The sequence below is a fragment of the Elgaria multicarinata genome, chromosome 4, assembly GCF_023053635.1.
Source record: "Elgaria multicarinata webbii isolate HBS135686 ecotype San Diego chromosome 4, rElgMul1.1.pri, whole genome shotgun sequence".
Classification (NCBI taxonomy): domain Eukaryota; kingdom Metazoa; phylum Chordata; class Lepidosauria; order Squamata; family Anguidae; genus Elgaria; species Elgaria multicarinata.
In genome coordinates this window covers 88,667,698-88,691,371 of record NC_086174.1, presented here as the reverse complement: position 1 = coordinate 88,691,371, position 23,674 = coordinate 88,667,698, and the positions used below count along the sequence as shown (strand labels likewise).

The window sequence follows — 23,674 nt, the reverse complement described above, 5'->3', positions numbered from 1 at the left end:
AACTCAAGGTGGCATACATAATCTTCCTCCTCTCCATTTTGTCCTCCTCCCAACAACTACCTTGTGAGGTAGGTTGGGCTGATAGTCTGTGACTGGCCCAAAGTCACTCATTGAGCTTCCATCGCTAAGTGGGGATTAGAACCCGGATCTCCTGACGCCCAGTCCAGCACCCTAGTCACTACACCACACCGGCTCTCCATATGTTCAATCAACACGTGCGGTTAGTGGCCCCAATGCTGTCCTGCATGTGGCCACAGCCACTTCCATTCCTCCATGCATTGGGCCAAATGTGAGAATGGGCCCTACATGCAGCACTTTTTCAGTTGATGCTGATTATTCCAGCCATGCTAGTTGCTGACTAGACCACCCTGCACCTCCATAACCAGGGCTTCAACTGCTGAAACTACCAGCATTCATGACAGCTTCCTCATCTGCTGGACTTGGCTGATTCAACCAGCAACTGAGGCATTTGAGTTGCCACAGGCCCCTTCTGACACAACTGCCTGGGTGGCTGTTTGTGTGATGGGACTTCCTCCCAATCTGATGAACTTCAGAGAGAGTTGCTTCATGCCAACAATTTTCTGAGGTGGAGCAGAACCACCCACAGAAATGGCAGAGCCACTTGAGACACCATGTCTGTGAATTGTGCCAACTGTACCAAAGGAACATCCTCCAGTCATGACTTTCAAGGATATGTGGGAGAACTCCCCAAGGAGACTTTGAAAATTGCTGGAGAGGAGGCAACCTCTGCCCCAGTCCCCTCCCTAAATGCAAGATGTGTGCTTGTGTGCTGCCTAGTGGAGGAACTTGGGGCTATTTTATCAGCATTATATGGGACAGCAGTGATTTTTCATTCCAAGGAGTGATGAGTCATAAGCTCTTTTCCTCCACCTCTACTTTCTTTGCTTAGACTTTCAAGCATGCTGTAGTACTCAAGTGGCCCTGTGAGCTTCTGTTTCTCTTAGGGACAAACAAACAAACGAACAGGGCTTATGTGATACGCTTACCAAAAGTCCACAAATTGTGGTTGGCCTTGGTAGCAAAGCTCAAAATGTGCAGGCACCAGGATCCTTCAGTGCAATCCAGTGCAGTTTACTCAGAAGTAAATTTCATTGTTTTCAGTGTGGATTAATCGAAATGGGTATGCATATGGGATTATAGCCTCAGTCCCTGACTTTTTATGGGAGATCAAGCATAATACTTTTCCAGGTTCCAAATTCTTGGTGCATGAGGTGGGAGTAGGGACTTGTTTTGATGCTCTCTGAGGGCCTCAACTGCCCACTACACAAAACATCTGATGGCAACTGCCATTTCCCCCCAGAATGCCCTGGAATTCTGGGGGAAGTGATGAGCAGCAAACCTTGAGCGGTGGGCAGCTCTTCTAACACCTTGGTGAGGCATCCTACACAAATATTTTAATAACCCCATGCTCCTCCTTGGGAAAAGTAGCCAAAACGACTCTCCCATATTTGCTACCTACAAATGGGACACTAAATTTAGGAAAGCCGTTTTCACTTAGCCCTAGATGAAACACTTGTTGTGGTGAGGAGAAATGTAGAATCCTGCCAGTGACAGAATCCCCACATGCACAGCCAGTTTGAAGGGAAGGCATGGCTGGGAACCTGGGAAGGGCCCCACTCAAGCAGGGGCCCACTGACAAGAGCCACTTCATCGTCATTGCAACCTAATTGGCCACCCACCACTTGCTCCAGGTCAGACAGTGGTACTGGTAAGAAGGAAGAGCGGGTTTGCATGATCGGGCAGGGAAAAGCAGCCACCGTGGTTTATTGTCCTGCCCTGCCCATGCCAATAATGCATCACCTAATTACTATACTTATCCTCACCAGACACATCTTGTCATGACGTCTGAACCCACCAAGGCTGGGTAGGAGGGATGGCTTACAAACCACCCCAGAAATCATGGCTTGTTTTAGGGTTGCCGGGTGGTTTGTAAGATACACCCGCCACCCCACCCCCCTCACTGAATTTGGACATCACAAGCTGCAGCCAGTGAGGGTAATGATGGTGGTGTAGTGGCAAAAGTGTGGAATTGGGAGTCGGGAGATCTGGGTTCTAGTCCCCACTTGGCCATGGAAGCTCAATGAGTGACTTTGGGCCAGTCACAGACTCTTAGCCCAACCTACCTCACAGGGTAATTGTTGGGAGGAGGACAAAATGGAGAGGAGGAGGAGTACTATGTAGGCTGCCTTGGGTTCCTTGGAAGAAAAAAGGCAGGATATAAATGCAATAATAAATATATAAATAAATAAAGCGCAATGGCCACGTGCAAACCTGCAGCCTATGCGGCAGGGCCTTGCTATTTACTGTTTTACTCTGTACAGCACCATGTACATTGATGGTGCTATATAAATAAATAAATAATAATAACAACACTGTCTGCTTGCTCACTGGCTCTCTGTCAAGCAAGTAAATGGTAGCAATGATGCTATTTCTAGCAAGCATGAAAATGTAACAATTGAATTTAGTTTTGGTTTACCGTAATGATGAAATTGCAAATTTGCCATAATTAGAAAAGTTTTTGCTTATAGTACAAACAAAAATCAGTATATATGATCCAGCTTTTTTTTTAAGGCACATTAGTTATGATTACAAATATCAAGTATTTGTCAAAATGCCTTCATACCTTAGGCAACCAATTTCTATTACTCAAGTGTGAACAGTGCTGTCAAGAACAGACTAAGAAGCAGTTAGCATTTTATAGAAATTGTTCTTGCTTTTGCAGAGAAAATTGAACATCTGTTTGAAATGTATGTTTTCCTATACAGAGACAGCAGAAAACCTGTAAAAAAAGTAAAGTTTGAGGAAGGGGTTGGACGAGATTAATGCCTTCCTTTTCTGGAAATGTTAAATAGAAATCAGTCATGAAATGTCTTATTTTGGCATACACTGTCATGGATATTCTCCATTTCATCAGTTGACAGTGTCTATGAACACTTAAAACAAAATAAATTGGTTAACCTTAAGGTGGCACAAAGCTGTTATTTTTTGCTGCAATGATTATTCCTCTGCAAATTTCCCCAGTAAGACCCTCTTGGCAACTACTTTGTGATCTTTTTAGTCTTCCAGTGTTTTAATTGTTAGGATGACATTTTACTTTTGTAAGTTTAACCTTGTTTTTAACTTTTCAGTCATTATTACAGTACTATTTTGTTGTAATTCTCTCGTTTCCCTGAGGATATTTATATAGTGGTATACTGACTGGCTGACCACAAAAATAAAAAAGGTTGAGAATAGCAAAAGTAATGTGTTCCAATAAATTCATGTTAGCTATTATGGCACAAGGGGCACTAAAACCAGTTGGAGATTTAAAAAAAGAAAAGAAAAGAAAAGATGCAGGTGTGTGTGAAACAAAATTAAGAAATCCAGAGCCTGTCAAACAGTCAGGGCCAGCGTCAAAAATAGGTGTGGTTGGGCATCTTGCAAGGGTCCACGTGCCATCAGGGGCCCAATGACAAGAGCTCCCTGGAGTTGCTCCTCCTCCTCCTCCTCCTCCCCATTGCAACCTGCTTATTCATATTCCTCTCACCCTGGTCCAGACAATAGTGATGGTGAGAAGGAGAAGCAGGAGATGCCACTGCCGACTTGCTCCGTGGCTCTCTGCCTGTCAAGCGAGCAAGTGGTAGCAACAATGAGAAAGGATGGGGAACAATTGCAGCTGGTGACAATGGCAATGAGAACGTCGACTCACTGAGGGTTTGCTCAAAGGCCCTCAAAAACCTTGAGCTGATACTGCCCCCATGGAGAAAAATTAATCCATATTGGGACAGGAGCAGTTGTCGTGATTGTAGAAGTGGCTGCGCCTGTTCCTGTGCCAGCAGTCAATTCACATCAAAAGTTTCACTTCAAAGTTTTGCACCTGAATATGTTAGGTGCAAAACATCATGCAGAGGAAAAACTCCCTATTTGTGTGAACTGCCATTAGTTATTATAGCATCTAGGACTGTGAAGGAAATAAGTACATTTTAGCTGATGGCAATGAAATTTCAATAACTGAGAAATCTCATTTACAATATTTTAATGATGAGCAGTATATGAATCATTTTAGCAGATAATCAGCTTTACCACATATATCCTTTTTCACTTGAAGTGTCTGCTCCATGATGCAAAACCTCATATGCAAATATACTAAGCTTGTGGTGCTTTCAAGAAAGAAATATTAGGCAGCTCTCTCCAAAATCCAACGCTTAATTAACAAAATAACCGTTAGTAGGATTCAGTGCACTCTTTTGTTGTTAATTTAAATTAGCTCTAAGTCTCCTTAAAATATTATTATCTATCTTTGAATAATCTACCTTTACCAATGTCTATAGGGCTGGCATAACTCCACCACCACCCCCCTTGCCAGATGTTTGTTCCCTATGAAGTAGACGAGAGTTTCTGCAACTTTCACGGGCAAGCAAAGTTGTAGTACTTTTGGGTTGGCAGTAAGACTCACCTTTCAATGAGGCAGCCCAAGAGTTTTCTTCTTTCTTTTTTCTCCTTTTTAAAAGAAAGCTTAAAAGAGAGCTAAAACTGCTGCTCCAATGGTATCAGCCCTATTTTTTCCCATAGGAATGCCCCTTGAAATGACACACATGACAACCCGAACTCTAGGTTGAGTGTGGGTTGAGTATGGATTGTTGTTGAACTGTGTATTGTTGTGTTGTGTGAACTCAGCCACACTAACAAACCATGGTTTGTTAACCATGAACAACCCAAAAAGAGAACCCCTGGTTTGTTGTTGTATTGTAAACTGTGGATTATTTGTCATTAACAAACCATGGTTTATTAGCAGAGCTGGATTCACACAACCCAGAGTTTAAGAACAACCTACAGTTCAACAACAATCCGCACTCAACCCATACACAACCTTGAATGTGGGTTGTGGTGTTGTGTGAACCCAGCCATAGCAACATTCCCTTGAGGCGTTCTAGCCTTCATTTCCAAAATACTAAGAAACCAAGTATAGCCATGCCACTTTTTGGAGCCATGGTTTAACTTTGTTTAAAATGAAATGAAATAAAAGCCAAAATAAACCTTCCCTCCACTTGAATGTTCACTCTCCAAACGATGGGGAAAGTTCCCCTTTGCATACTTTCCGCAAATGCTGCTGGACAAACTTGGACTAAATATTTCAGCTCAACAATACTTCTGTTTCTGGGTATTTTCTGGGAGAAGCCTCTGCATTATTCCCCTTAGGTCCACAGTTTCATTCACAATCTGCATACCTGCCTCCACCATTTCCCACTTTTGTGTTAAAATAGAAAATTTACCAGCCTCATGACCCGTATTTCTTCTGTATAGCTAAAATGTTCAATTCACCATGTCCTCAGAAAAGATTAGGGTTATAACCAAATTTTGTGATATTTGGCTTTCAAAATAAAATACGGACTTCACTTAAAAAAAGAAAAAAGAATCATTTTTGTCTAAATGGTTTCCCATGGACTTCCAAGCACTTGTCAAGAATTGAAGATTTAAATAGATTTGGATTGTTTTTTCAAATGGCTGCTTCCACTAGAAACATCATTAAAAGCACAACAGATGTCCCCACCCCCTTTCTCTGTATTGTGACAAAAATATTATAACATTCATCTGGGTCTGCTATTAATCTGGGCCTTATATAAGACTCTCTTGCTCACTGTATGCAGACAACAGGTATGAAGTACCTGGTCTCAAAAGAGATGCCTTGCTTTGCTGGTCATGTCATGGAGCAAGACTCTGCCAGAAGATACTCTTGGGTAATTCCCATCAAGATAATGGGATGTATCATTATGTTTTAGAGTTGTTTTAGGGCAGAAGATGTTCTAATGAATTTAAATGCTGGTAGTAAATAACTACCAAATAATCTTAGCTTATTCAATTTATTTTAATATACATAAAACTAATAATACCGTAAAGTCTGTCTCTTGTTGTTTTGAAAGTGTGTTATAGTAGTGCAAACATGACAGTAGCATGAAACCATGTATGTCTGCAAACCATGAGAAAAGGTGTAGTAGTGAACATTAGGCCTAATTCTCAATGCAGGGATACATCTGTGTCTGGGCCTGTACCACTTTAGACTGCTGGGGAGGGCTCACATTTCTGAGTGCTTATCTTCCCTGTACAAAACTAGAAGTCAGGAGAAGGATTCTAGTTTAGCTCTTTACATGCCAGTTTTCTATGGAGAGACTTTTTATATAGAGAGGAACATCCAGTGATGTGAGCCCCCATTGGTAGTCTGAAGTGGCACAGCCCGGACATGGTTAACTTCCTCGATGAGGGTAAATACCTTCTGACATGCTAGAGGTCCAATGAAATAAAAATATATATCAAGAAATCTAAACTGACTGTCCAGTCTAATAGGACTGTTGGGGACTTGGAAGCATCATCTGTTAGTCATTAATAGAGGATGACTTCGTAAGCATACCTACATTTCTTGAGAGAAATGCAAGGATTTATAAGATAGATCTTCTTGATAAATTAACCTACATTGCATTTAATTAGACACACCCTTGGAATTTCATAAGTATTTATTTATTTATTACATTTATATACTGCCCCATAGCCAAAGCTCTCTGGGTGGTTTACAAAAATTTAAAACAATGAACATTAAAAACAAATATACAAAAATTTAAAAGCATTAAAAGCATAAAAACAGTAATATCCATTTTAAACAACTATATCTATTTAAAACAAGTACACATCCAAAGTCAAAAAACTAACTAGAAAAAGGAGTAAAGCTGTCTGATTATTTCCATGAAGAATTATATCGAACAATAACAGTTCACAGCAAAAAATACAGTATAAAAACAGCACACACACCCCAATAGACCATTTGACAAGCTGAGGGCCTGCTTGAACACTACAAACATTATATAAATAATAATAAAACAACATCATGAACTATAAGTGGTCAGCTGGATACCTTTTTTATTTATAACTTTTCTTTATTATTTTTAAAGGTAATAATTATGGATATTCTGAAATAAAGAATGCTTACCCCCAAAAATAGGAACTGCTAATTAGTCTTTATACAGAGTACATCCTGATCTTCTTGTTTTCTAAAAAGGCCTGCTGTTTGTGGGAGAGTCCAGTTATGGCATTATTCTCATTCTTTATACACACACACACACACACGATATTTAGATGCTGAATTTCCTTCAGTTATGTCTTCACGCACATACAATATTTTCTGGACTTTCAGCTCCCTGGCACTGCATAAAGAAGGTGCCAGTTTTCTACATCCTGCATACTTTATTCCACGTTACAGGGTTTCTTTTAAAAATATCATACATTATACATCACCTTTTCTAGTTGGGTTTTCTTTTCCATTGTATTGAACAGTATTATAGGCTCTGCTCTGCCATTGGCACTAGCAGCAAGCCGCGGTTCAGTCTCTGGATTGATTTTTGAATGACAGCTTTCGCAAAGTGAAGGTGCGGAATCTTTCACTCCAAATGATGACTTGAAATAGCCTTTCGATAGTCTCTGGCACTGACTCAGGAGTTAATTTATTTACATATTTATGTGCTTTATGAAGCTTCTTGCAGGAACAAAACGTTAAACATATGTTTGGCTTTTCTCCCAGACTCTTCTACTATCAAATCTGTCAGCTCATTTTTGCCATGCCAGTCTTTAAAATGCCACACCAGCATTTTGCATTCTAATCCCAACCAGATCTGACATTATATATCTGTCCTTTATTTTTGTTTTTAGATTATTTACCAATCCAAATTGTGCATCTATAAATACTTGTGAATGCCAATGACACAGATGAATGCCCATAGTATGAGCCCTTTCAGATATAGCAATGGCTGCCTCCTCTCAGAGACAGTTAACTGCAGGCGAATGAGCAGGGCCTGCCCTGTAGCTCTTTCCCGTGTGATTGAGACCCTTCCCCTCATCCAGGTGCCAGCTGAGTGGGGGAAGCATAAAAAACTGATTGAATTTGTTTGCAGCAGTCACATGCGTCTTCCAGCCGTGGGAGCTCACGCCACTGGAAAGCCGCTCAAATGTGACCACAGTGATATGTGAAGGTGGGTGTTGTGGGTATTGCATCTGAATAATCTGCCTGCCATGGGTACTTTGTCTTATCATTTCAGCATTAAAATGGCTCTATGTGATGGCAGGACAAGAACACAAAGCATTGATTGATTGATTGATTTTCTGTAATGTCCACTAGCCAAAGCTCTCTGGGCTGTTTACAAAACTTAAAACCCTAAAATACAATAACATAGTAAAAAATCATTTAAAAACCTTAAGTTTAAAAAAGAATAAACCCAAAGTAAAAGTCACCAGCAGTGCAAAGAGCTAAGCATGCACAAACATAAACTTTTAAAACTGAAGGACTAAAAGGCCTGGTGTGTGTGGGGGAGGGATTATTTTTATTTAATTATTTATTTATTTATTTATTTATTTGTGACACTTCTATCCTGACTTCTCCCAAGGCAGCATACATGACCCACCTCTCTGTTTTATCCTCAAAAGAAGCCTGTGAGGTTGAGACTCAGTCACTTGGGGCTCATCTACACCAAACAGTATATCCCACTATGAAAGCGGTACATAAAAGCCGGGATTATTATTATTATTATTATTATTATTATTATTATTATTATTATTATTATTTATTTATTTATATAGCACCATCAATGTACATGGTGCTGTACAGATTACACAGCCACACTACTGCTTTATAGCAGTATTGAAATGCACTGCAGGATCTACACTACTGCTTTATAGTGGTATTGAAGTGCACTGACAACTGTTGGGACTCATGGCACATACCATATACTGCTTTCATACCACTTTCATTGTGTTATATCCTGCTTGGTGTAGATGTCTCATGGGCCCCAACAGTTGTCAGTGCACTTCAGTATCACTATAAAGCAGTAGTGTAGATCCTACAGTGCACTTCAATACTGCTATAAAGCAGTAGTGTGGCTCCAGCCTTTTATGTACTGCTTCCATAGTGGGATATACTGTTTGGTGTAGATTAGGGTGACCATATGAAAAGGAGGCTCCTGTATCTTTAACAGTTGCATAGAAAAGGGAATTTCAGCAGGTGTCATTTGTATATAGGGAGAACCTGGTGACATTCCCTCTGCGTCACAACAGTTAAAGTGCAGGAGCTATACTAGAGTGACCAGATTTAAAAGAGGGCAGGGCACCTGCAGCTTTAACTGTTGTGATGAAGAGGAAGGTTCTCCATATATACAAATGACACCTGCTGAAATTCCCTTTTCAATACAACTGTTAAAGATACAGGAGCCCTGTCCTCTTTTTCATATGGTCACCCTAGTGTAGATGAGCCCCCAGTGAGCTTTATGGCCAACTGGGGACTTGAATGCAGGTCTCCCTAGTCCCAGTCCAACACTCACTTGGCACCAAAAAGGCCACAACATAGGCACCAGACAAGCCTCTCTGAAGAAGGGATTCCACAGCTGAAAAGGCCCTCTCCTTACTAGTCCCCTCCCTCACTTCATTCAGTGGGGCACCTGGAGAAAGGCCTCTGAAGATAATCTTAGGGTCAGCAAAGCACATGAAAATCTGCTTATCTGCAAATGCAAATATGGAAATTTCAGAAGGACTGCATTGTATAGTGCTTATATGACTATTTCAGACCCTACCTATTGCACGATATGGTTGTCTGCTTGCTCCTTCAGGTAGTGCCAAGTGATTGTTTTCAGCATTCCGTTTTCAAATAGCTGATTAACTTGCCAAATAGCTGACCGACTTCCTACTGCGTATCCATCCCATGCTCTGAAATGGCAAAATATCTCAGAACACAGTGAAGATTACAACATCCCTAATTATAACCTTTGCCACAGATAGCAACAAATATGCAGATACAAGTGTGTTGGACTCGTTGGCCTTATAGGCCCCTTACAACTCTACTATTCTATGATTCTATGATTCGAACTGCTAGTTCTTTCTTGGCTTTCTTTTCATTTCCTTCACCACAAACATTCCACATCTCCTCTTTGGCAGAGTGCACTGGCACTTCCAATCATTATTTTTTTTAATGAGAAGTGTAAGCATATGTCTGTTGATGAAATTTGCTCATGATAAAGTTGGCCACAAATAAACAAAGCAAGGTATTTGCCACTTGATGAGCAAAATATATAGAACTGAGGTGATGTTTCCCTCTTTCACACTGGATTTTTAAAAAATTATTTATCTCTCTTGAGTGAAGACTATTGCTTGTTTTTACAATTAGAACAATGTGGCAGATGATTTCAGATATTCTTGGCCTACATAATGATTCAAACTAGAGCTCAAAAGGAAGCGAGGGTGGTTTTCGGAAAACTGTGTTGTAGTGTCAGCCTGGAGTTATGTAGAGAATACGCATTTCCTAGATCTGTCACATTAGACATGACCAGAGGGGAAATTGCCAATTAGAAGAGGTGAGGTAGCTGGTGATAAATCCCTCTCTGGACTAAATCTTAATCCCCCTTGTAACTGCTGCTCCTGTAGCTCAGGGCCAATCGCTGACATGTGGCAGCTGAGAGAAGGGAATATCTTCACACAGTTTGCTTGAGGGAAGCACTAATGAGTTGCCCAAATGTGGCAACGCTGTGTAGTAATTGGAAGGAGAGAGAATCAATGAAAGAGAATCAGCTTAGCTGTTTCTTGTTAAATTCCAGTGGGAGCTTGCTGACCAACATTTTGCTTTGATCTTGGTAAAGATCAGCAATTCCCCCTCCCCCAGAGTATTATTGATCCCAAAGCTGCTCTTTTCAAAGTATTCAGATGTTTGGATGGGTGCATTTTTGGGAGAGAAATACATGTGCACTGCAAGTGATGTTTCTAAACTCACAGATTTTCTAAAATAGTTATCTATTTGTCTCCTTCTACAAACAGTCACAACTTCATGATGACACATTCCATGATGAGTGGTTTATTTATTAGTTTCGCTATAGCTAACAGCTCTCAGGACAACGTACATTTTTAAAAAAACACAACTCTAATCCATAAAAATCAAAGCCATATAAATCAAAGTGATGTGATCCATGCCTCACTCACCTTGCATTTAAATTACTGTAACACGCTTTAGATGGGGCTGCCCTTGAAAAGTGTTTGGAAATTACAGCTAGTGCAAAATGCAGTGGCCAGCCGTTTGTCTGGTGTATATTTTATAGACCATAGAACACCAGTCTTGAATCAATCTCACTGGCTTCCTGTGTATTTCTGAGCTCAACTGAGAGCTCAATTGATGATTCTTTGAAAGCCCTAAAGACTTGGGGCAAGGATATCTGAAAGACTGCTACTGCATCCCACATGAACCTGCCCCCATGCTGTGCTCTTCGTCTGAGGTCCTGTTAAGTGTCCCACTTCCTGCAGAGACAGGGCCTTCTGTGTAACAGCACCCTCACTGTGGAACTCACTTTCCAAGAAGATTAGCTTGGTTCACTTGTTAGTGGCCTTTAAATGGCTGGTTAAAAACAGTATAGTTTCACTGGGCCTTCTGTGAGTAATGTTGCATCTTGATTTTGGAGGGTTTTCCTGTTTTGTTAGGTACTTTATCAGTTGTGTTTGAAATGGTTGTATTTTGTTGTTCTTATGGTTTTATAATTAAAAAATCACCTCAAGCACTCATTGAGTGCAGGGACAATTTGGAAATAATTTGAATGAATGAACACTTGCTAAATATCTTGATGGCCTGAGAAGTTTAAATCACCCAGCACACCAGGATGGGAATGAAAATGTCCTCCCCACAAAGTTGATTGTCATGGATCAGCTGAAATGGGGGGGGGGGGGCTCTGCAAAGGGTATGAGCGAATGAATGAATGGGGATCCCACTCAACCATTTCTCCATGTCACTGGGCATAGAATGAGCCCCCTCCTCCTCATGCTACACAGAAGCCCATTGATTTGGATGTGGAGAGGAAGGGCATGAAAAGCAGCCCACACCCCCAATTGTAGATAAAAAAGAAAGTTAGGATCATCTGCATGCTGTACATTTAATGTAATGTGTAATTTAGCCCTCTCTCTATTCTCTTTTTCTGTGTTGTAGTTGAGAAGAGGGAGCAGTATAATGGGATGGATGTACATAATTCTCTGACACAGATGTTGCAATTGACTTGTGCTAGTTATCTGTCTGCCTCAGTGATCCCTGCTTGCAAAATGGAACATGGTTAAATGCTTAATTCCTTAACAAAGTTAGTTTATGTCTCCAACCACTGAGCCAAAAACGATGGCAATCTCTGTGTGCAAGCTGCAAAGATAATGGAGTCTGAAGGATGAGAAGGTGGCTAGACTTACTATCTTGTTTAAGAAGGAAGTGACGCTCTCAGAGACTTTTAAGCTGCTGACAGCACTGCCCCCTTGTGGTGGGGAGATGGAGTTATAAATAATAACAACATGTGTTGACCCACTGGAAAACCACAGGGAAAGACAGAACACAGAGCTGAAGGGGTGATTTTTCCATCTTTCCCCCTTCCCAGGGCCAATTCTCCATTACATGGAGCAACAGTGAGGTGTTGAAGGACAAAGCTAATTGTGTCACACAGCCTGCTCTGTGATCCCTAAGCTAGTCTCTGGAGGACACTGTCCTGTTACCAATGCTGAAGTAATTTTTTTGCATATTAAAGCCGCAACCTTGCCCTGACATGTTGTGTGAACCCGGCGAGGGTGGGCCATTGGCATGGTTAACAAACCATTCACTACCCTAAAACACCCCATCTGTTATGAGTGGTTTGTTAACTATGCAAACAACCCAACCCACCAGTCTCACATGATATGACAAGCTGGGGTTGTGGCTAGAATATGCAAAAAGACAGCTTGCATGTGCTGCTAAACAGGGTTTAATTAATCCACCATGGTTTAGCATGACGTGCAAACAGATGCTCTGGCTGAGGGAGATTGAACTTCAGCCTTCCTCTCAACCTTGATGCTAGTGGGGGTAAGCTGTGCTTTGGGGCAGCTTGGAGCAGACAAGACACCATCCCTTCAGGTGAAGAGTAGGGTCTGAACAACCAAAAATGTTCAGTTGATTCTAAGACTTGACCAGATTTCTGTAGTCTTGGATATAACACTATGACTGAAGAAAGCCAGGTCTCCTTCCTTCTCTCCTCTATTCCCAACTGATGACTGTAACTGCCAAAAGCTTAATTCTGAAAGGAATGATAGTACTGAACTTCCCTTGGGAGAGCATTGAGAGATCTGCCCCACCCCACCCACTTCCCGGTGCACAATGTAGGAGCATCTTCCATAGAAGCTAGACATACATATCCCCTCCCGAAATTGGTTCTTACACCTGGGCTACAGCTGATCTGCCCACAGAAAAATGGCACTGGAAATGGGTGACAACATTAGGACCTGGCAATTAGGCTACACTCTGGTAAACCAAATTGCTATATAACAGCTTGCTCTATTAAGCAGGTGGATATGGACACTATTAATAAGGCAGAAAGCAGCCACATGGCCTTTATAAAAGCTTTATATGCAGCATTACACACAGACATCATCAATACAATAGTGACTCTATTACTTTAAATGAGCTGTTTCTTAATGGCTAGACAAAACAGCCATTCTACTGTGAAAAAAACCCAATCATATCACCCTTATTTTAATAGTATTAAATTTAGCTGTTGAGGAGACAGGATATATTAGGCGGGACAGGCTGTGACATATGGTGGAAAGCGCTTAGTATAATTTGCCTATTTTCTTTCCTCTATTGTGGTTAATTGAAAAGCAAAAGGCCTTTTATTTTGCAGAGTTAAGGTGCATTCTACATCTGACTGAAGTTAATAGGAAAAATCCCATTAATTTTCAAGGTTATGGATTGCACCTTTAAGGGAGTAGGGGTTGTCTCTCTTCTGTAAAAATAAAATTAAAAAATGCAGCAATCACAAATATAGATGAACAAAGGAACATGTGTTGGCACCCTTCAAGATAATAAACAGTACAAGCAATATTTTTACACTTGCTTAGCAATATGTGTCAGATTATGTTAATGGACATATTATGTGTCTCATGCCCTGAAGTTAACGTACAGATTTAAAACATTGTTTAATATAAAATTTTAAAAATGCAAACCATAGGGAGTTTGCAAATGCCTATACTTTGTGCCTGGTTGGGTGTTGATGCTATGTTTTTTTAATTATACTCTGAATAAATTTACTAGAAATGGATGTGTTTACTGGGGACAAATGTCCAAAGCATTTCTTGTAGTTTGTTGTAATTCAAGATAGGGTAGAATCAGACTTCAGGTTCTTAGCACAAGTAGAAGACTGAATAACTGGGTCCTAACACTGGCAATTGATCCAGTTCCAATTCCCATGCACCAGTTCACACATGTCATGCCAACTATATTTACAGTGACGGCTTCATCTTTTTGAGTTTTTTTGGGAATGACACTCTTAATGGGTCTCCTCCTTCAGTGGCTGGGTTCTGATAACATGATAAGCAATGGCTGGGTGGGTTAAAGAGTAAATTGTCCATTGTGTTGCTTACCGTGTCATGGGACACAACAGGCATACAACTCACAGTATGCTATTTTTTCCAGTTAACCCACGGAGAAAAACAATGGGCTGCTCCATTGCTTATCCATAGACCAGTTGATTAAAATATCGTGTGGTGGACTCTGTTGCATGTACTGTGTGTTATTTCCATTAGCCATAGCGTTCTCCAGCAGGAGCAGATGAAAGTGCTGTGGCCGCTCCTGTAGAGCTGGCAGAACTTGCAATGCATGATGGGATAGGGCTGGGAGGACTGAGGTGGGAGCACCAGCCACCAGGAAGGACAATGACATGGGACGGGACATGTGTGGGGAGTACCAGCAACATGACACACAGTGAGTTGCCCATTCCCTCCCCCTTTGCCTAAAGTGTCGTCTGGACTCTCTCAGTGTGTTCACCTTCCAATCGCCATTGTCAACAGCTGCGATTGCTCCCCATCCTCTTTGTCATCATTGCCACCACTTGCTTGCTTGATGGGCAGGGAGACAATGAGCAAGTAGTCAGTGGCATCTACTGCTTCTCCTTCTCACCATCACCACTGTGCATCATGACTGAAGTATTTCTAGCTAACATTTCCAGAAAAGGAAGACACTAATTTCAATCCAATTCCAACCCCTTGCTCAAACTTTACTTTTTTACAAGTTTTCTGCTGCCTATGCATGGGAAAACACACATTTCAGATGTTCAATTTTCTCTGCAAAAGCAAGAGCAATTTCTATAAAATGCTAACTGCTTCTTGTTCTTGACAGTGGCGTTCACATTTGGGTAATAGAAATTGGTTGCCTATGGAATGAAGGCCTTTTGACAAATACTTGATATTTGTAATCATAACTAATGTGCCTTTAAAAAAACCAGGTGTAAATAATCTTGTTAGCCAGATCATACAAACTGATTTTTCTTCCCATTGAAATGAATGGGACTTAAAATGGCTTCACTTTATCAGGCAAGAAAGGATGGAAGAGTCTAACTCATTATTTCTTTTTCTTATGACTTTTTTTTTTTTAGGAACTGAGCTTTTAGGTTTTATTCAAATCTAATTTAAAGTATGTGTTGGCTTTTCATTATTATTATTATTGAAAATTTGTAACCTAAGAGTCATTGAAGTACCTCAGAGGATCATATAGAGATGATGAACCGCCCAGAGAGCTTCGGCTATTGGGCGGTATAAAAATGTAATAAATAAATAAATAAATAAAGAGGCAGTATTTCCGTAGCTGTTTTCTTTCGATTGTGAAATAGCAACTAACTTCAAGTCCAGGTATCACTGACCTGACTCATATGTTATTTAAATAATATGAGATTAGCTGCAGGGCAATTGCATCCCATGCTAATAAAGGAAGATTTCAAAGAGGTAATCACATGGGTGGGGCAACTGAGCTTGCTACTTCATATGCCAATTAAATGCCTCAATCAGCGCTAACCTACCTGCTTTGTTAAATATTTAGCGTGCAACTGACCCTTGCTTTCTTTTTTACCTAACGGTAAGCATATGTTTCCCCAATCCAGATCAGGACCACTGTGTGCAGGTGGAGGAGAACTACTATCTTCCCATAAATTCACCCACACCCACCCAAAGCAGGGGCTTAATAAAAAGGAAAATCTCCATTGATGCGAATGGGTTTCCCCCTTCTAGTTCCTTCCTATATGTGTCTGTGGGGGAGTGGAAATTTGAGGGGGAGTGACTAGGTAGAAAGGTTTCATTCTCCACTACCTACATAAAAAAAAGAAAGAAAGGATCAGCTACATGCTGTGGATTTAATATAGCATGTTGTTTTCTCCTCATTTCAACTGATCAACTAGTCTAGAGATAGGCACATCCACATGATTGTGATTTTGGTGAATTTTGTGTGTTATTTCACCGCTTCAGGTATTTCTAGACACCACGTATGACTGGTTCATACCACTTGTAAAGCTGAAAAAAATTGAGGGTTTGTCAGAATATGAGCTTTTCCTACTGACTCTTAGCATCATTTTTCAGCCCAAACAGAGAAATAGATTATATAGCAGAGGTGAAAGATAGGGTGACCATATGAAAAGAAGGACAGGGCTCCTGTATCTTTAACAGTTGTATTGAAAAGGGAATTTCAGCAGCTGTCATTTGTATATATGGAGAACCTGGTGAAATTTCCTCTTTATCACACCTGTTAAAGCTGCAGTTACCCTGCCCTCTTTTAAATCTGGTCACTCCAATATAGCTCCTGCACCTTTAACTGTTGTGATGAAGACGGAATTTCAACAGGTACTCCATATATACAAATCACACCTGCTGTAATTCCCTTTTCTATGCAACTGTTAAAGATAAAGGAGCCCTGTCCTCCTTTTCATATGGTCACCCTATGAAAGAGGACAGAAAGAGGAAGGCCTATTAGCGTACCCTCCGGACTGCCTGGCTGCCTCTCCCATGCTCTTTTGGTGCCTGCTTCCTGGCTCAGGTGACTAGAGCCAAAATGGAGTCCATGGCATGGACGGCTGTATATGTAGTCTTATGTTCACTAGAGTGGCCCTTGACTTGACAAAAAGGTTAGCATCTTTTCCACATAGCCTTCATAGCCATGTTTTGTTTGTTTATACTATAATCAAAAAATTCTTTAATTATGGCAAATTTGCAAATGCGTTATTATGGTAAACCAAAACTGAATTCAATTGCTGCATTTCCCCCTCCCACATTGCTTTAAAAAAACTTCCATATTTTGTCAAAAGCTTCCATATTTCGTCAAATTTTGTCAAAAACTTCCATATTTTGTCAAATTTCTGTAAAATTTCCAGAAATTTTGAAGCCATGGAAAAAAACAAACGGTTTTTTTTTGGGGGGGGGGAACAAATTTTTGGAAAAAATGAAATAATGCAATATTAGCACTTTTTACAGATTGAAAGTCACTTTGTTACTTTAGTAACATAAAATGTAATTATGTCCAAGTTGGTTTGGCATAAAATTATTACATTTGGTATATTAAAAGTACAGTGTATTCAAACAATTATTAAAAAATTAATTTACTTTTTTACTTTTTTTGTAACAAATGGAGCTACAAGATCCTGACCTGTTAGGAACACCTAAACTATAAGGAACTTCTTTGGTTCTGCCAGTTTATGAGGAGCAGGCAAAAAATCAATTTAAAACAACAAGAGAAGAAACCACCAACATTAGTATCAAAGAAAATTATTTATGTTTCCACTAGTCCTCCAGTGTCAAGACATAAAGCACCGATTCCCATAAAAGAACTAAGAAAAAAAGGAACCAAGATTCAATGAATATGCATGAAATTTAATCAGATTCATTTTCTGACCTATAGCTATAAGTATTAGTTTCAGTCTCTGCTTCCATGGAAGTGCCCCCTAGAGGCAGAAATGCATCTTGCTCTTGCATTTGAGAGTTGTAGTCTCAGTTTGCAACCTAGGACTTGCTTGTCCTTGGTGCACAGACATTGTAATAATCTGATACTGTCACAGTTTTTAGAAATCATTTGGAGAAGTAAATATCTGAACATCTTGTTTTATCATTTTATTCATCATGCTAAAATAAAACATCCCATAATCCGTTTTTTCTTCATTTTTTTTCAATTTTTTAGAAAAAAACCAAAAGAGGCTTTGGAAAAAAACGGGGAGGAAACCATTTTTTTCCGAATTTTTCCTGGTTTTTCCAGGCCTCACATCTTCTGAAATTAATATATTTTTCTTTCTCTTCACTTCACATATAATAAAGTAGGGGTCAATACCATTCTCTTCTTTGTATTTCTTGAAGCTAGGGATGTGAAGCTGGGAATTTCTTTGAACTATGAACAGAATTTGAACTATGAACAGAATTTGCCACATAATATGGTCATTCTAGAAAAATGACAGTTTTGTTGTGCTTTATATTCTCTATTTTATAATGTAAGTTATCTGCCCCACTTCTATCCATGGCTTCTGTTTACTTTCTCTCAAATCCCAAGAACAGCACTGAGGGATGCTTGAGGCCATTTTTGCCTCAGAGAGGCATAAAAATGCCTTTTTGAATAAAAGCTCTTACTTAAAACACAGAAGCTGCTTGCAGCCAAGAGCTGCTCCATTAATGTTTCTCTTTTTCTCCCCTGTGTTTTTGGGGACTGCTTAAGCCCTCAGTTCCTTGGCATATCCTGTGCCATTTTCTGATTCAAAATGCTACTTCCATTCACTTCATGGTCATTCTCTCCATAATTGTTATTCTGTCAGAAACTGACATGGTTTCATACAGCTTGATGGCTTAAGGCTCAAATGCAGGGGGAAAGGTCTTCCCTGAGTAAAAATTATTTTCTCCCTCCTCGTAGAAATAAGAACAATTCCAGATTTTCCCCCCAGTACATTTTGATCTGAACCTTTTCTTAGATAAGCATCCTGCTATATTTGTGGCCGTACTGAGCAAAGATATAAATATTGTAAGTGTTTATACGGGAATGTTAAATGCTCAAATCCTATCACATACATTATTTAAGTCATTTTTACATCAGCCCTGTAGGGTAGGCAGCATGATTTCCCCTATATTAAAGACATAGGGCTGAGACTGAGAGTGGCTTGCCAAGAGTCACTTGGTAAGATTCATAGCTTATGATGAAGTGTTTGGAAAAGGATTCTGGTTGAAACAGTTTTTAACTAATTAATTAAACTTCTAAAGGAGAAAACAACCATTGCCTGCCACACACACATGGCCTGTCTCCTGTGGTCCTTATTCTACAGCAATGAAGTAAGTAACACTGGTCCATCAACAGGAGTTTATGAGTTTTGGCTTTTTAATAATTCCAGTTGAAGTTGATCCCAATAAAATTTCCTTTAGAATGGCTTGTTAAATGGGTTTGGGGTGATCAGTCTAGACTCAAGTCTGGATGAGATCCCCTACTCACCCCACGCCCACCCTGAGTCACATTGGTTAGCGAACAAGGAGAGCTTGGCTTATAGCAACAGCAATTTGCTTCTCTTAGACCTTTCTGCCATGGACATGGTCCTGGCACATTTTGGGGAAATTTTTTGGACAGGTGGTCTTGTGCTGCAGAAGGGCATGTTTGTTCCGCGTCAACATTAACTTCATTAATCCAGAGCCTTGTTTGTGCTCTTTTTGGTGGGGGGGTTCCTCTCCTAGTTTATCTCTTCAAGCAGATCTTTCTTGCCTTGACTCAACCTTTTGGGGGCATCCTCACACTCTAGTGTAGGGGTGGGCAGAAAGTAGATCTCCAGATGTTTTGGATTTCAGCTTTTAGAATTCCTCACCGTTGGCCATGGTAGGAGGGGTTTCTGGGGAGTAGACATTCAAAGCATCTGGAGATCTACCTTATGCGTACCCCTGCTCTACATCACTAAAAACCAAATCCAGAAGTGATTCTTGCCTTTTTATTCTTGACTAAAACATCAGCTGAGAAACCAGTACAGCGGCCTGATGAATAGCCAAAGCAATTGAAAGTTTTTTATTTATTCCATACACTGTTACAAAACAAACTATCTCAAGAAATATATCAATTTCTTAGGGTATTTGTAGGTCCAAAACTCTATTTTTAAGATAGCTAGTACTTTATCTTGATACTCAGAGGGAAAATCCATGCAAATTTTGAAGGCACCAGCTACCAATAACTCTCTAACCCTATGTGCATTTTTATGCTACTTTACATGAAGGGAGCATCTACTGAAGTTGTTTCAATTTGGGGGGGTTCATGTAGACATCTAGGTATGAGATGAATTGGCTTCATGCCAAAATGGCTGACACTTGAATAGGTTATAGGGAACCTGCACAAAACCTCCTGCTTGCTAGATAAATAAGACTGGTGGTTTTATTTTGAGAAAGGAAACAAGAACAAACTTCTTGCTTGCTTCCACAGTTTTTTGTCTAGTTAAATTCATGGCTGAAAATGGAAACTGAACACAGGATGAATAGATTAAAAACTGTTTCTATTGTGCTAATGCTCCACGTGCTACATAATTTGTTGCCTGTTCTAGGGCCGGCCCTGCCATGAGGCAAGGTGAGCCTCTAAATTCAATCCAGCGGATCAGAAGGTGGTAGCAGAGTAAATGCATGTCATTGAGCTCTATCACACCAGTGTTATAGTCTGCTGTCACAGCGAATTGCATGCAAAGGACTCCAATGATGCTGACCATGTCCTGCTGTGATTGTAGCTGTTCCCCCCCCCCCTTAGCGATGTATTTTGGTGTGCAGAAAGTCCAGTTCTCCCTGTAACGTGAAAACTCATGGAAGTGAGGGGAGGGAGGTTTTCTGACAGGATGAATGGACGGGGAGTTGTCCAACTTCCAACAACCAAAAAACTGTAGGGGGAGATAAAAAGGAGATCAATGGCCAGAGGCAATGGCATGTGAGAGTGAACCTCAGCAACGTGCTACAGGAGAGGTGTAAAGAGGCTTGGGACTTACAAGTGCACAGGTGTAAGTCTGCAAGCTTTCATACGTTATGGAAATGAATTGGGATAATTCAAGGGAAAACCAGGACAAATGTGTAGGTGTGATGAAGCTTATTCACAAACTCACTCACCCTTGCTGCCCATTTGCATCCCTAATACTGCCCATCTGCTGCTTGCTAATCCGGCTTCACTCCATCACTGCCATTGGCGCACCAGCTGGCCACCCCAAAGAAAGAATGAAAGCTGGTTAGGTGAGCCTGCAGAGCAAGCCATGGAGCACCACTGCCACAGCAAATCCTATTTAAAGTTTAAAGTTTGCTGCTACATTTTAAACAATTGTTGTCCATTTCCCACAGTAGCAAGCACTCCCACAGCCCTCCTCTCTAAGCCCCTTTCTCATACACCCACATACCTCAGAACAGATGCTGAGATGTTCTTCCTCAGAACAAGAAATTGTGGGTGAGATGGAGAAGAAGCAAATGGCAACAGTTGCTATAACCACACAGTGGACTGATCATTTCCTTCAGGGCCTTCTGATGTTTTGCCTGAGCAGGGCCATCCACATTTTCTCCATTTTAGCCAATACTTTAAATAGGCTGCTAGTGAAGTTGGGAAAGAGGAGGAGGGGGAGGGGTCATGGTGATGGTAAAAGTGGTTGCTAGTTGCTGGTCTGCCTCAAGTGACAAAATCTGTTAGGCCAGCCCTGGTGCTAGCATCCAGTTCCACACGGAGCATTGTCAGGTTTCAGTTCTGATTCTTGTTGTTGTTGCTGACGATGATGATGTAGGCATTTCTAATGTTGTTGTTATACTTTTCCTGGGGAATATTTGAAGGGGAAATTCACAAACTTTACCTCCACCTTTACCCACGGCTTGAAAATGGTGGTGGTGGTGGGGGGGCACAATGTTTATTCTCAGGGACTGCTGCAAGTTTGAGTTGGCCCTCAACAAAGTATTGTCTAGTGGGCTGCTTCCTTCACTGATTTACCTTGCATCAGTGGAGCAACAGTTCATCACAGGCATTGTAGAAAATTAAAATAGTGTCTCACAAACTCAGACATCAGGGTGAATGTTAGTGCCAATGGAAACTCTGTGGGAACTGGGATCCTGGCAACTACCCAAGAGTGCTGGGTACTAACGCTTGGGACTGTTAGGCCCAGTCATATGTGTATTCCTTGGTATTTCCTGTAATGTGCATGATTGTCCTTATTCTCTTCTATACACACAGTGTTCTTATTCAGATTCATGGTTTTAACCACTACAGTTACACAAAAAACTTCCAACTCTATTTTTATTTAACCCCCCAAGTTCTCTTTAGAAAAGAAAGCAAAAGAATAACCCTGTGGGTGTTATTGTTTGTTTAAATAATGAATAGCTCTTTTGCTATTGAAGTCATTAGAGTCTTCTTAATTGTGATAATACTGGTTAAGGGCACACTTCTATGCATGTTAAGACAGAAAATACCTCCTACAACTCCCAGCATTCCCCAGCCAGCCCTGGTAGCTGAGGCACGCTGGGAGTCATAGGATATTTTCTGTGTAAACATGCATAGGATTGTGCCCGCTGTCCTAAGCGGTGCTATTATTAGGAAACAGACATTTTTCCAAAGGTTATTTACAAGTGCTCATTGACTTCAGTTGAAAGCCAGTTTTAAAAGCATTGTTAGCACCCAGCAAATTGAAACATGGCAATTCTGTTGGCCATAGGAGGACACTTGCAAGTTCTTCAATCTTCTCCTGGAGCCATTATACTATATTTTTCCTAAAGTAAGTATTTCTGTCTGTTTAGTTCTGTTCTACCCCTATATCCTCTGTTGGGAGTAATATGCACCTCTGTGCTTTTCTTTGAAGCTGTTCCTCTCTTTTTCTTACAGCTCCTAGATTGTTTTGTGATTCCAGTCGTGATATTACTTTCTTGGTTCTTCCTCCTGGTCCGGTACAAAGCAGTGCACTTCATCGGCATTGTGGTCTGCATTCTAGGCATGGGCTGCATGGCAGGAGCAGACGTCTTGGTCGGAAGACAGCAAGGAGCAGGTGAGTATTTGCGTACATTTCCACCCAGGATAAAATGTTGTGCCTCTTGTTATTTTCCAGTGATTGGGAAAGTTTAAAAAAAATCCCCCCACCCCTACTGAAAGCAAAAGGCTTACGAAAAGAATGGGTTTCCCTGTGACTGCAGAACTGATTTGGAAAGGGGATTTGTTAATAGGAGATCCAATAAAAGCTGTGTATATTTTTCAGGTGCTTGTCCAATATATGTGTATATAAGTGGTGCCTACAACAAAATGTTACAGTGTGTTGATCAGGATTCCAGACCCTCCATTCCCTTCCCCCTGGTTTTCCATTTGTTTCTCCCAACTGTCAGTCAGCATTCCATGGCCACTGAGCATGCTCAGTCTGCATTAGGCTGTCTGGGGAGAGGGTTCTCCCACTTACATTTTTTCTTAAAGATATGTGTGTGTGTGTGTGTGTGTGTGTGTGTGCAGAGTTTGGGTTTCCCCTGAGCCTGTTGATTCCTCATCTTGGGCTCATCTACACCAAGCAGGATATTGCACTGGGATAGTGGTATGAAAGCGGTATATAAAATGCAGGAGCCACACTACTGGTTTATAGTGGTATTGAAGGGCACTGACAACTGTTGGGACCCATGACACATCCCATATACTGCTTTCGTACCATTTTGATAGTGTTAGATCTTGCTTGGTGTAGATGTATCATGGGCCCCAACAGTTGTCAGTGCACTTCAATACCAATATAAAGCAGTAGTGTAGATCCTGCAGTGCACCTCAATACTGCTATAAAGCAGTAGTGTGGCTCCTGCCTTTTATATACCGCTTTCATAGTGCAATATCCTGCTTGGTGTAGATGAGCGCCTTGTGTATTGG

The 23,674-nt window shown here is 40.8% G+C and overlaps 2 protein-coding genes across 2 annotated transcripts in view; one reads left to right on the top strand and one right to left on the bottom strand.

Moving 5' to 3' along the window:
* The window catches only part of CEP85L (centrosomal protein 85 like), a 393,742-nt gene that overhangs the window by 170,260 nt on the left and 199,808 nt on the right, over nt 1–23,674 (bottom strand). The gene's annotated exons all lie outside the window — the stretch shown is intronic.
* The window catches only part of SLC35F1 (solute carrier family 35 member F1), a 249,007-nt gene that overhangs the window by 196,923 nt on the left and 28,410 nt on the right, over nt 1–23,674 (top strand). The window contains exon 4 of the mRNA XM_063124731.1: nt 22,664–22,823. Coding sequence (XP_062980801.1) covers nt 22,664–22,823 — 160 coding nt within the window. The remainder of the gene's footprint in view (nt 1–22,663; nt 22,824–23,674) is intronic.